Source organism: Dipodomys ordii, unplaced genomic scaffold (assembly GCF_000151885.1).
Source record: "Dipodomys ordii isolate 6190 unplaced genomic scaffold, Dord_2.0 Scaffold242, whole genome shotgun sequence".
Classification (NCBI taxonomy): Eukaryota; Metazoa; Chordata; class Mammalia; order Rodentia; family Heteromyidae; genus Dipodomys; species Dipodomys ordii.
This window is the reverse complement of record NW_012267458.1, coordinates 1,578,275-1,590,606: the sequence shown is the minus strand read 5'-3', so window position 1 is coordinate 1,590,606 and position 12,332 is coordinate 1,578,275. Positions and strand designations below refer to the sequence as shown.

The 12,332-nt window shown below is 37.4% G+C and overlaps 1 protein-coding gene across 2 annotated transcripts in view; it reads left to right on the top strand.

Moving 5' to 3' along the window:
* Nucleotides 1-7,537, top strand: part of LOC106000799 (lipid phosphate phosphatase-related protein type 5) — a 127,025-nt gene extending 119,488 nt beyond the window's left edge. For both annotated transcript variants that reach the window (XM_013036034.1, XM_013036033.1), the window contains exon 6: nt 6,780-7,537. In XM_013036034.1, the coding sequence (XP_012891488.1) occupies nt 6,780-6,812 (33 nt within the window). In that variant the 3' untranslated portion in view covers nt 6,813-7,537. The remainder of the gene's footprint in view (nt 1-6,779) is intronic.
* The last annotated feature ends 4,795 nt before the right edge of the window (nt 7,538-12,332 follow it).

The following is a 12,332-nucleotide window of genomic DNA, read 5'->3' as shown; positions in this document are numbered from 1 at the left end:
TAGAGTCCTCTGGACTACATGCTTGCTCTTCCAAGAGGGCTGAAGACACGTCACTGAGTCAAAGGTTTTAAGATAGGTTAAAAGCTGAAGGTGACAAACAATACAAAAGAAAAAAGAACAAAAACAATAGAAATGACAACTAAAGAATGTCTCTTGTTTCCTTTTTTGGAGTTTATTTCATAGAATATTATTTTATATGGTCATCTGTTCATTGCTATTGGGGCTTTGCCCACTGCTCCTGGCTTAGCTTCGTTTGGTCTCTGTATATTAATTACTAGAGTCCTATATGGTTTATCATGTCCCTGTTTTATTTATTTGTTTTTGTTATTCAGTGTGTTTACTTGCAGATTTATAGGTATATTCTAGTTACCACAAATGAAGGAAACCATATATTTAGGAGGGTCAGGGAGGGCACATAAAGACTGGAACAAAGATGAACAAATACAACAATGATACTCACCAGACACTATATAGAAAATGAACTGGATATCTTATGGGTGGGGATGGAAGGAGAGTGACAGAAGAGGAAAAATGGTTCAAAAAGAATTGTACTGATTGTACCTGATTCACATAACTGCAACCCTTCAGTATATCAACTGCACAAAAACAATTAAAAAAGAAAATTAAAAAGCAACTTTTCCTACCATGTGGTATCAGTCATAAAATTAACTTTTAAAGAAAACTATTATCTATGAGTCTTTAAAACATAGTGATAAATCTGTTGACGTTAGGCCAGCCTGTTATCTAATTTCCTTGTCAGAAAATAGCAAAAAAAAAAAAAACAAATGAACAGAACTAAGGTGATTGTTGACAGCCTTTCATTGGGACCCAACATCTGTCCATAATCAATCATCCTGCAAGAATGGAACTGGAACAACACTGAGTCTCAGTCTTTGGTCTTACAATGTCTAAATGCAGATCCTTAAATAAGCTGGTACTTTAAGAAGTCAATATTTAAATGTGGAACTTTAAATAAACTGGTACTTGGTCTCAGTAAAGAAGTCAATATTTAAATCTTATATGAAACACATTTTGTAGATATCCCAGAACCAATGTACGGAGAATGCTCATGAAGAAAATTCACAGGGCAGTTCCTTTAAAGACAGCCTGGCCAGGCTCTTCAGCTGGATGATGGGAGTGAGCCTCTGCGAGCACCTTCAATTAAGGCAATAAACGTATGTGCGCTGGAGCGCACTGCTGTTGGAGTTGTGGTGCAATGCTAAGGCAAATGCAGAATCATGTCCTTCTGTGCAGGTCACCATTATAATCAAACAGGGTCGAGAAACTACAGCTTCATGATTGTGGTTGCTATTGTTACTGCTTGTATCCTTTATCTTTTACTCATTATCAGAAATGTAATGTTTTGTAACTAAATGGCCCCTTACTAATGGCATTTTAAAATGTGTTCTGATCTGAATACTTTTCCAAGGGGCTCTTTTGTATTTTCTTCTCTTGGAAGAAGGGAAGAGGTGAGTAGCAGGTCTTGTCAGGTAACAAGACTTCCTGAGGCTTGATCTCAGGGCCTGGACGCCATCCCTGAGTTGTTTTTTTTTTTTTTTGCTCAAGACTAGTGTTTTACCACTAGTGCTTTGCCACAACTCAATTTTTGGTTTTTTAACTAATTGGACTTATGTGTTCCATGGACTTTCCTGCCTAGGCTGGCTTCAAACTCCAATCCTCAGCTCTCAGCTTCCTGAGTAGCTAGGAGTATAAACAATTTTGATTCAAATAATATTTTGGAGAGGCAAGGTCTCAGATTGCATCATAGCCTGGCCTTGACTTCACAGTCCTCTTGTACATGCCTTCTCCATGTTGAGATTACAGAAATGATCATGGCACACAGCTTAAATAATATTCTTGACATCCACAAAGAACAGTATTTGCAAATAGGATAAATAGTAGAGATTTTCATGTAAAACTTAGGACATTAAAAATGGACCTCTATAGACTGTAGACAGTTTTTTTTTTTTTTACAAATTGAAGGATTCAAAACTAAGAAACAAAGTGCTTGTGTTTGCATGGACCCCTGCACTCAAGGATGAAAAATGTTTTCCTGACTCGTTTGCTGTGGCTTTGAATAAGCTTTCTAATCTCTATTTGTGCTTCAGCTCTGTCCTCTCTACCATAAGTCTGTGTGCATAATTGTACACATCAGGCCTTGTGTTGGTAAATTACATGATCTCATTTAAATTATATGACCTTTTAATACTATGCATGCGATTTTGATTTACCTGCTTTTTAAAAAATTTGTACTATTGCTTGCAGATGAAGTGAGTGTTATTAACAATTCACACTGATTAAAAGAAGGTACACCTTGCCAACTAGTTTGCCTCAAGATAGGTGGCCTGAAAAGATTAAATGCCATTCTGTTTTTTATAAATATTAAGTGCAGTTCTGATACATATGTGTGTATATAAATGTATGTACATATGTATATGAAAATACATGTATGAAAAAGATGTTATCATAATTTTATCCAGAGGAATACATCTATTTACTTCATATTATACATTAACATGCCTTGATCTTGAAAAATGAATAGCTGAGTGATAGATTGTGTGTGTGTGTGTGTGTGTGTGTGTATGTTTGTATGTGACAGTACCAGTTCTGGGGCTTGAACTCAGCACCTGGATGTTGTCCCTGAGCTTTTTGCTCAAGGCTAATACTCTACCACATGAGCCACAGCTTTACTTCCAGAATTTTTGGTAACGCATTGGAGATCAGAGTCTCATGGACTTTCCTGCGTGGGCTGGCTTTATACCACGATCCTCGGATCTCAACTTCCTGAAGCTGGTATTTCAGGATTGCTTACTGACACTTAGCTTTGAATCATTGTTTTCTTGTTGTGGTGCCATCACCTTTTCCTTTATCCAGACTCCTTCATAGTATAGAGGGAAAATCTTTCTGATGATAAAAAAAATCTTACTTTTCTTATTATCTTTAAATAGTGGTCCAAAGTGGGTTTCAATTTTAACATGTCAGTTTATTTTTAAAAGCCTGTGGAAATAAATAACCCATCTCCTGCATTTTACAATGCAGGTTCCTTTGTTCTTACACCACATCTGAATGACAGAAAGTTCTATCTCCTCTGTATCCTTTCCTGTATTTAGGGGCTGTTGCTAAATTACTCTTAACTTTCAATTCCCTATGCACACTTCAGTGTTTTGTGTTTTGTTCTCAACTGTTTATCTTTGTGCTACCATGTCCACCACAAAATGAGCCCAAGCATGTTCCTTCTTACTCCAGTCAAATAGGAAAAAAAATATCTTAGAGGTTAAACTTCAAGTTGATAGGAAATAATAAAGGAATCAACTTCCAAAAAACACAGGAGTTTGTTCCAAAGCCCTCAGATTCCTTTTAGTAGAATTTGGAATGAGTTGGCATTAAAAAAAAAGATAATATGATTTATGGGAAAGGAAGGCAATGGTCACTAAAGCATATGACTTTAAAGGATAAGACTGAATTTCAGTATTTTCTGGATCTCGGTAGACCCTTACAGTTATATATTCAGTGCACCATTACTAAGGTATCTACAGTGAGTACCTCGGATAGTTAATTTATAAGAAGAATTGTAAGCTGAGAGCCAGTGCTCATGCCTGTAATCCTACCTACTCAGAAGGCTGAGATCTGAGGATTGTGGTTCAAAGCCAGCCCGGGCAGGAGAGTCCATGGGACTCTTACCTCCAATAAACCATCAGAAAACCAGAAGTGGTGCTGTGGCTCAAGTGGTAGAGCGCTAGAACTGAGGGATAGTGTCCAGGCCCAGAGTTCAAGCCCCACAACTGACAAAAATAAAATAATTGAATATGCTTTTGGCAGTACTGGGAATTGAACTCAAGGCCAAATGCTTGTTAAGCATATGCTCTACTAATTGAGCTGTACCTAGAATCCTTTTTCTTGTTAGTTTCCCTTCGAATAGGGTCTGAGTCAAACTGCCTAGGTTGGCCTGAACCATAAAACTCCTCTGCCTCCTATGAAATTGCTGGGACTAGTGGTATGAGAAACTCATGCTAGAAATTTATTTAATGCAATTTTGGTATACAGTAAATGAAAGATAAGGAGAGAGATAGGTAGGGAATAGAGAAAGAGACGGACAGACAGAGACAGAGACAGACACATACACACATAGAGAGACAGACAGACAGAGAGACCCAGAGTCAGAGACAGACAGAAATGGAGACACAGAAAAACAGACAGAAGGGTCCTGCATTTTCCCTTCTGCCATGAACTCACTTGTAAAAACAGTGTCATCAATCTGTTTGCAAGGTTCCATGCTCATGGCCTGATCATCTCTTCAGGCCCCATTTCTTAACACTGTTGCATTTCTTTTCTTTTCTTTTTTTTTTTTTTTTTTGCATTTCTGACTGTTATTATAAAGGTGAGGTACACAGGAGTCACAGTTACATGACAGGTAAAGAGTACATTTCTTTGTGAACAGTTTCACCCCCTCTTCCCTCTGTCCATTTTCCCCTCCCATTCCTACGCACAAGACAAGAAGTTTTTTTTTTTGTGTGTGTATGTGTTTCTTGCTGTTTTTGCCCCTTTGTCCAACTTGTTCATTTATCTGTCTTTGGGAGCGAGGGGCACAGAAATGGTAGGACAAAAGGTGAACAGATGCAGCAGTGGTACTCACTAGACTCTGGAAAATGAACTAGGCACTGTTGTTTTTCTGACACATGGTTTCTGAAGTTGCGGGGGGCGGGGGGAGATGGGACACATTTAAAGCAGTCCATAGAGTGGCCTTCCATCCCTTTGAGGACAGTCTAGTTCTTCCGCCAGTCACTGCAATGATCAGTACGGATTTGTGTCTAGTCATTTGTCTGTTCTATGAAGATTGTTCAATATTTAATTCTACCTTCCAGGCAGTTTAATGAGCCTAGTGACCTCATCATAATCTGGGGTGCTGAGCCTACAGCCATGGCCTTTGTTCCATCATCCATCTTCTATCATTTCTATCTCCTCTCCTCTCTCTCTTCTACCCACCAGTCACCACGATGGATTAATCTCCCATTTCTATCTTCATATTTTTCTAGAAAGTATATTGTTCTGGGTGCCCGCCAGAAGTTTGATACTCAGACTAGTTTTGTACTGAAACACTTTATATCCCATTGTATTTTCTCAGCTCGCTGTCTTCACATCCCCAGGGCGGAATACTAAAAATAAAAGTGTAATATATTCTTCCCATGGTTCTTACGGCTTTTATTCCATCACACTGTATTACATAACTCTGATATCTCTTTCGTGACCCACAGATATGTCTGTGCTTTTGTTAGAAAAACTAAAGGAAACTAAAGAGACAAGCTACTGACATTCTCCACATTTCATTGTACTTAAAAATGGGAAATAAAGCTGTTAACTAGTAATTAGTGATTGGGGGCAGTCATGTCTGCTCACCTTGGATTCTTACTAATATGTTTCTCTAATGTGAGGTGGGTGAGGGCTAGAAAATGCTTTAAATTGTAGATGAAGTTCTTCTAAGTTTGGCTTAATTTGAATGAAATGCCTAAATTTGAAAAAGATGAAATTTAATTCCTTCACACCCATCTAAATGTGCTTTCACCAGTTCAAACACTTGAACTTGAGGTCTGTCACTAGTGTTTCATGCTTTTATTCCTAGCTACCCAAAAGCCTGAGATCTAAAGATCCAGGTTTGAGGCACAAAAATACTCAAGATGCTTACCTCCCATAAGCCAGCAAAAAACTGCAGTACGGCTCAAATAGTAGAGCATCAGCAATGAGAGATCCTGAGCGAAAGCACCAGAACAATGTACACACACACACACACACACACACACACAACTTGAAAATAGCTACATGTAAACTGAAGACATTTCATGGCATTGTATCAATCATGTGAAATTCTGTTTATAATATCATTGTATTATTAAAGAATCAATGCTTGTAGCTGTGGAAAATATTCCAAATGGGCAACTTGGTAGTAAGGCCCTTTTGGATGCCGATGTCAGTTTCTTATCACCACCCTATGGAGGACCCAATTGGTTATATTTGTCCACTTTTCTCTGAAATATTTCAGCACTCATGACCTGGCCTCTGCATACTATATTAGACATGTATATAATATATATAGCATACATCTTTATATCCTATATATATAAATTATACACATACTTTTATATATTATATGTTATATATTATACCTCTGCATATATGCCTCATGCATATATACTAGCCACTCCAAAAGGATTCTTTATACACAGGTTGATGCTGTTTAAGGTAAGAAAACTAGCTCTGTGAAGAATCTCCTGGTTGAAGTAGAAAAGCAGAGATTGCTGTCTAGAGTCTGGGATTCATGCATCAGAAATGAAGTATTTAAGTAGGCTTTTGTCAGATAACAACTGCCATTTCAGTCTGAGCATTTCACCATCTCATTCTGGGCCATCTGTCTCACGGGGAGCAATTAATCTCAAACTCCAAAATGCGACGTTAAAATTCCATTAACACCCAACAGAATATTAATGTGTCTGGCATTGCCCTTTTTTTTTTAAATCCCTCCAAAATTTCAGGGTTGATTTTGAAGAAAGCAGGTATAACAGGTTAAGCTATTCAGCTAATTAAGACTATTGAGCGAAATATATAGTTAACTACTGAAATTATGTAATAATACACAGAACTTAGTTTCACCACACCACCTGTTTTGGCAACACATAATGGGCTGTGATTCTACACTGAGTAAAGGGTTACTTGTCAAAGCAGTAAATGTTTGACAAAACCCAGTTTCCTCCAGACTCTGACTTTGTGATTGCCTTCTCTTTCCACAGAACCACATCACGGCCTTCGCGGAAGTCACATGATATTGAAGCTGATGGTTTTTCCCTTCACTGGACATCATCTCTTTTTACCACCCATTCCTAACACCTAAAGTTTGTTTGCTTATAAAAGAGGTTTATAAAGTTGTCTAATAATTTTTATAATTTTCCAATCAATGTCAACCTCTCTGTATTCTCCCCCCCCCCACTAGACTGTGATCTCCTCGAGGGCGAGACTGTGTCTTTCTGTTCTCTGTAATCCCAGCATCAACCACAAAAGCCTGGCACAAAGTAGGTGATCAATAAAAAACAATGAGATGATTGAATGAACCAATCAATCCTTAAATAAAATGCTCACTTTAGTTTCTCAGAGAATCTGTGCCTCTGTGAAAAGAAACCTTTCCACAAGTCGTATTTGTAGACGAAAACTCTATTTTGGGGCTAGCTAAATAAGGCTTTTTAATTTTCATATATCTATTCAGCAGTATACCATATTTAATTTGAAGTGGACTTTGGACATCATGGGGGTTTTTATTTTATTATTAAGCATGACATCATTTCCATTCTAACAGATTCCAGTGTGTGAAATGCCTTTCCTTTCAGAAACTATGTCTTATGCTAAAATCATGTTCACACATTATATTATGCTATATTTCACCTAAAATACCACTCAAACTATCCATTCTAAGACTGGTGCTTCTGCTTTTGAAGGGGAAAATGCCAATTTTTACTGTAATAAGTAATGTATCATAATTAAAAAATTATTTATTTGGACTTTTTCTCCTGACACTTGTGATTTAATTGTTGACTTGTATGTTTTGAATACAGACAGTACTAATCAGGGTTAAGTGAATAAATCAACTAGTTTTTCATCGCTTGCTATGTCTCTAGAGTGGCTACAGGTTCTATTCTGGTGAATTTTTTTGACTTATAAAGACTTTTACTAATCTAAATGGGAAGAACTACACCCTGATTCACAATTGATATGAATGGTAGAAATAGCATTAATGTATTATACTTTGCATTTGTCTTGTACTTTATATAATGGAATATATTTACATTCCTAATATTTAATACGCATAATTTATAACATCATGTAAATGTTAAAATATGACTTTATTTTATAGATGAGAAAAAATGAAGCAAAGAAAGGGTAAAACTATTCCCAATGACACAGCAAGTAATATAAACAGAGTTAAAATTCAATTCAGACGTTCTTGCTGTCACCTCATTTTCCCTTCAAGTATGCTAGAGTGCTGTATGGTTTTGAACATTGGGGCCTTTAAGACATCATTAAAGTCTTTGTCCACAACTACCTACGTTTTTTAAAAAGTAAAGAAATGCAAAATAGTGTTAAAAGAAATCTTCTGTATTTTCAATATTGACATTTTAGGAATTAATATTTTCAAAATACACAACTGTGTAACAATCTATTTGGAACCTTATTTGAAAATAATGACTGTCTAGAACTTGACTATGAGGCTCATTGTAAAAGTGATGCTTGAATCAAATGTCTCCTTTCCTCTCCTTCCCTTAGGCCCAGTCCTGACTCAGGAGAAAGCTTGAGGGGTGGACATTAAAGGGAACACATGTACTTAAGATAAAAATCGCTGTGATGCAAGAAAGATGAGCTCATCAGTCATTGATAATCTTAAACTCGAATAACTTGGACTGATACAAACAGTCATTAATTGACTAAAATGAAACTTTCTAGTACTGAAAAAAAGCGAATTCTTAATTGACCTTATCATTTCAGAAGAAAGCAGAAAGTCATTAAAACCAAAGGTGCCTCCACGATTCTCCAAATGTGGGGTCACATGTGCATTTCCAACATTGTAGGAATTAGAGCACCTTCTACCAGGGCCAAATAGAGAAGAAAGAAATCCATATTTTTGCTGATTTCAGATCTCTATACTAACTCAATTCCTTGGGAATTGTAGAAACTAAAAGAGATCTGAAGGGCCTGACTCTTTTTAAAGAGTAACTTTGAGGCAATCATAGAAATGGGATTCAGTGACATCAAAGAGTTCACTTACCGTGTGTCCAAAGGCAGATTACCAGTATGATTTGTAGGGTTTGATCAGTTCTATGGGGGACTACACCACCTTTCAAAGGATCCAGCAGGAATATTTTCCTGATGGATAAATCAATCCATCCACTATCATCTATCAATCCACTGTCCATCTATCCAATCTATGTTTAGCTATCTATGTCTGTCTGTCTGTCTGTCTGTCTGTCTGTCTATCTATCTATCTATCTATCTATCTATCTATCTATCTATCTATCTATCTATCTATCATTATCATCTGTCTATGTGTACCTGTTATCTATCTATCATGTATGTATGTATCTTTCATGTATCTCTGTCGTCTATGTATGTGTCTATCAAAGTGTGTCAAGGTTAGGTTTTTGCACTTTGCTAAACCTGGAATTATGAATTCAGGAGTTAGAAATTCCTCATAAAACCCAGATTTAACCCAGGATCAGAGTAATGTCATTTCTAATATTTAAAAATCCTCACCTCATGGTAGTGCAATGGATAACCCTGTCCTAAAACACAGGGGTGTGGGGGGGGGAGTTTATGATTCATAAGGTAGAAGGTAAAAGGCAGAAAATAGCCATCAACCATGATACTATTACTGACAGTAAAAATACATTTGAGAAAATATTAGTATGTAAATATGTACATATGTAGACTGGAAAAAACAGGCAAACACATATCTTTCTGGTAAAGATGTCTCCTTTTTATTCTTACTGAGGCCCAGATCAGTATAGTTTGGTCAACCTGAAAACTTCAGTATTCTCTGTTTGCATGGCAGAAATTCTGCACATGTTGTATCAGATTCCTAAGATAACTTAAAAGGCTCTTTTATGTTAAAAGAGAGGTGAACCTTCTTTGACAGGCTTTGCCTATTTTACTTGTAACTGGGCCTCTCTTTTCTCAGGATCTATCCTAGCCAAATATCTCAGTTCCATGTACCATGGTTTTCTTTGTGAAATAGCAGTAGGGAAGGAAAGAAGTCTCTGCTGTGTATTGTATTTTTCAAATAAAATTAAAAAAAATTAAATGCAACACATGATTTTCCCCCTCATGGACTGGTCTTTATTGGAAGTAAAGGAGTGAGAATGTTTGTGAATGTGTGCACAAGTCCGGACATTCCGACGGACTGGAGAGCATTTGGAAATGACTCACAAAGTGTGGAGTTATGTCAATTCCGTAGGCAGCAAAATGGCTGCCTAAGTCTATGGGCATTCCTAAGATTCAAACAGTGTCTTCATTTGTAAATCCTCAATTCCTATTAAACTATATAGGGCACTGGGAAGGCATGGGTCCCACTAGATGTTTGGAATCCTGTAAGTGCTAAAGCACTAGAGAATGAACATTAAAGTGACCTTATTCCTGTCCTAGCATGGTATTTTATTACATTTTGATTACATGCCTTGAAAAGTGTCCAGGACATATTGTTCTGTTTATACTGTCTGAACACTGAAGTCACAATTTCCCTGGCTTTTCTTAAGACTCTTGAAAATCACCATTTAAACATCACAAAGAAACTTCTTTTTATAGGTAATATATGTTAATAAAAATATCATTTATGGGAATTTATTCAGGATAGTAAGTGCATGACTCTCCTTTAAAAAGAAAATATTTCAATATGACTCTGCTTTAAGACGAAAGTATTTTAATTCTTTCTTCCTATCATCTCCAATTCATAGTATAGCTGGTTCTTAGTCTTGTAGAAAGGAGAACTATGTTCCTTCTTGAAAAAAAATAAGTTTAGATTATTTATTGTTAGATAAAGGTAAAGTACCGAGGGTTACAGTTTCATTTTGAGCAATGTCACCTCTTCCTTTGCTCTCTCCCAGTTTTTCCCTCCTATCCCCACTCCCAAATTGTATAGTTCAGAAAAAAAAATTCCAGTACAGGAGCTTGAACTTAGTGTTTTGTGCTCTCCTTTAGATGTTTGTTCACCTCTACTTTTGGCTTTTTGGTAGTTTTTTGGGTGATAAGAATCTCAAGATAGGGGCTGGGAAGGTAGCTCAGTGGTAGAGCGCTTGCCTTGCATGCCTGAGGCCCTGGGTTCGATTCCCCAGCACCACATAAGCAAAAAGAAAAAAAAAGCCGGAAGTGACGCTATGGCTCAAGTGGTAGAACGCTAGCCTTGAGCTGAAGAGCTGAGGGACAACGCCCAGGCCCAGAGTTCAGGCCCCACAACCAGACCCCCCACCCCGCAAAAAAAAAGAATCTCAAGATAGCTTTCTGCCCAGGTTGGCTTCAAACCTCAGAATCTTGAGTAGGTAGGATTGCAGGTATAAGACTCTGGCACCCAGCTCTTAAGTTGCATTTCTAATTGAGCTTTAAAAAAAAAAAGAAAAAAAAAGGGAAATGATTCTCAAAAAGACGCTTGTTTCAGTAATTTTGTTTTCCCAAGAGGTATTATTCGTTTTCAGCAAGGACTTTCAGCCCTTGTTCATTTAGCATATCTGCTGAGTGATTCTGTCTATCAAAGCATTCACAAGTGCTAACTAAACACTGTTGGGAAAAACAGACATGGCCTGTGTCCTTCCAGATTGTACAGTTCAGCAGATTCAGTGATTGAGCTATAAAAAGTCTGTTCAGAGTCAGGACATTTTTATCCTTAGCAATATCTAAGATTAAAAAGTGAAAAGCGTTGCCTCCATCAACGCTGCATTCTTCAACTATTGTTGGATTTGAGTTGCTCTAAATGCTACTATACTCCGCAAGTCTATGGTCCAGCTCCGTCATGTTTTTTTCTGGGGTAAGCCATGAATCCATGACCAGTTGGGGATTCTGGCTGATGATGACTGACCCTTCTCACATGGTCTGAGATAGCTCATCTTGGGACAAGCAAACTCTATGTGGATTGGGAAGCTTCATCAGGTTCCTGGAGGAGTGAGCTGGGAGAGTGGAAGCATGCAAGGCACCAGCACAAAGAAACTCACCCAACTCATTCTGTTGGCCAAAGCAAGTGCAATGGCATCCCAGATTCAAACAGTGAGAGAGGAGCTACAGCCACACCACCAAGGAGCAAATACAGAGATGAGTGAAGGGTAAGAAGCCATTTTGACATTCCATTTGCCACTGACTTTTTTTTGTATTTTTTTTATTATAAAAGTACTGTACAGAGGGTTACAGTTACATAAGCAAGGTAATGAGTACATTTCCTAGCCAGCATTGTTGCTTCCTCCTTTGTTTTCCCCTACCATCCCTTCCTTTCCACCTCCACAATTACCCCCCCCTCACCAAAGTTGTAAAGTTTGTTTTCAACATAGTATCTTGTACATCTCATTGTTATAGTGGGTCAGCCTGCATCCCTATTTAAGCTTTTTGTTTTTTTTCCCCTTCCTCTCCCCAAATTAGAGAAGTGTATATAAAAGATGCAGGGCCCCAACATCAAATACTGTGAAAATAGGTTATATCACAGGGGAGGAAAATACAAAGAAACAAAAAAAGTCACATGGTACATTATAAATATGTTAGAAACAATAGCAAGAAAGAGATGCGAAATGAACAAGAAAAAAAAATTTGTGTCCCTATCTTGG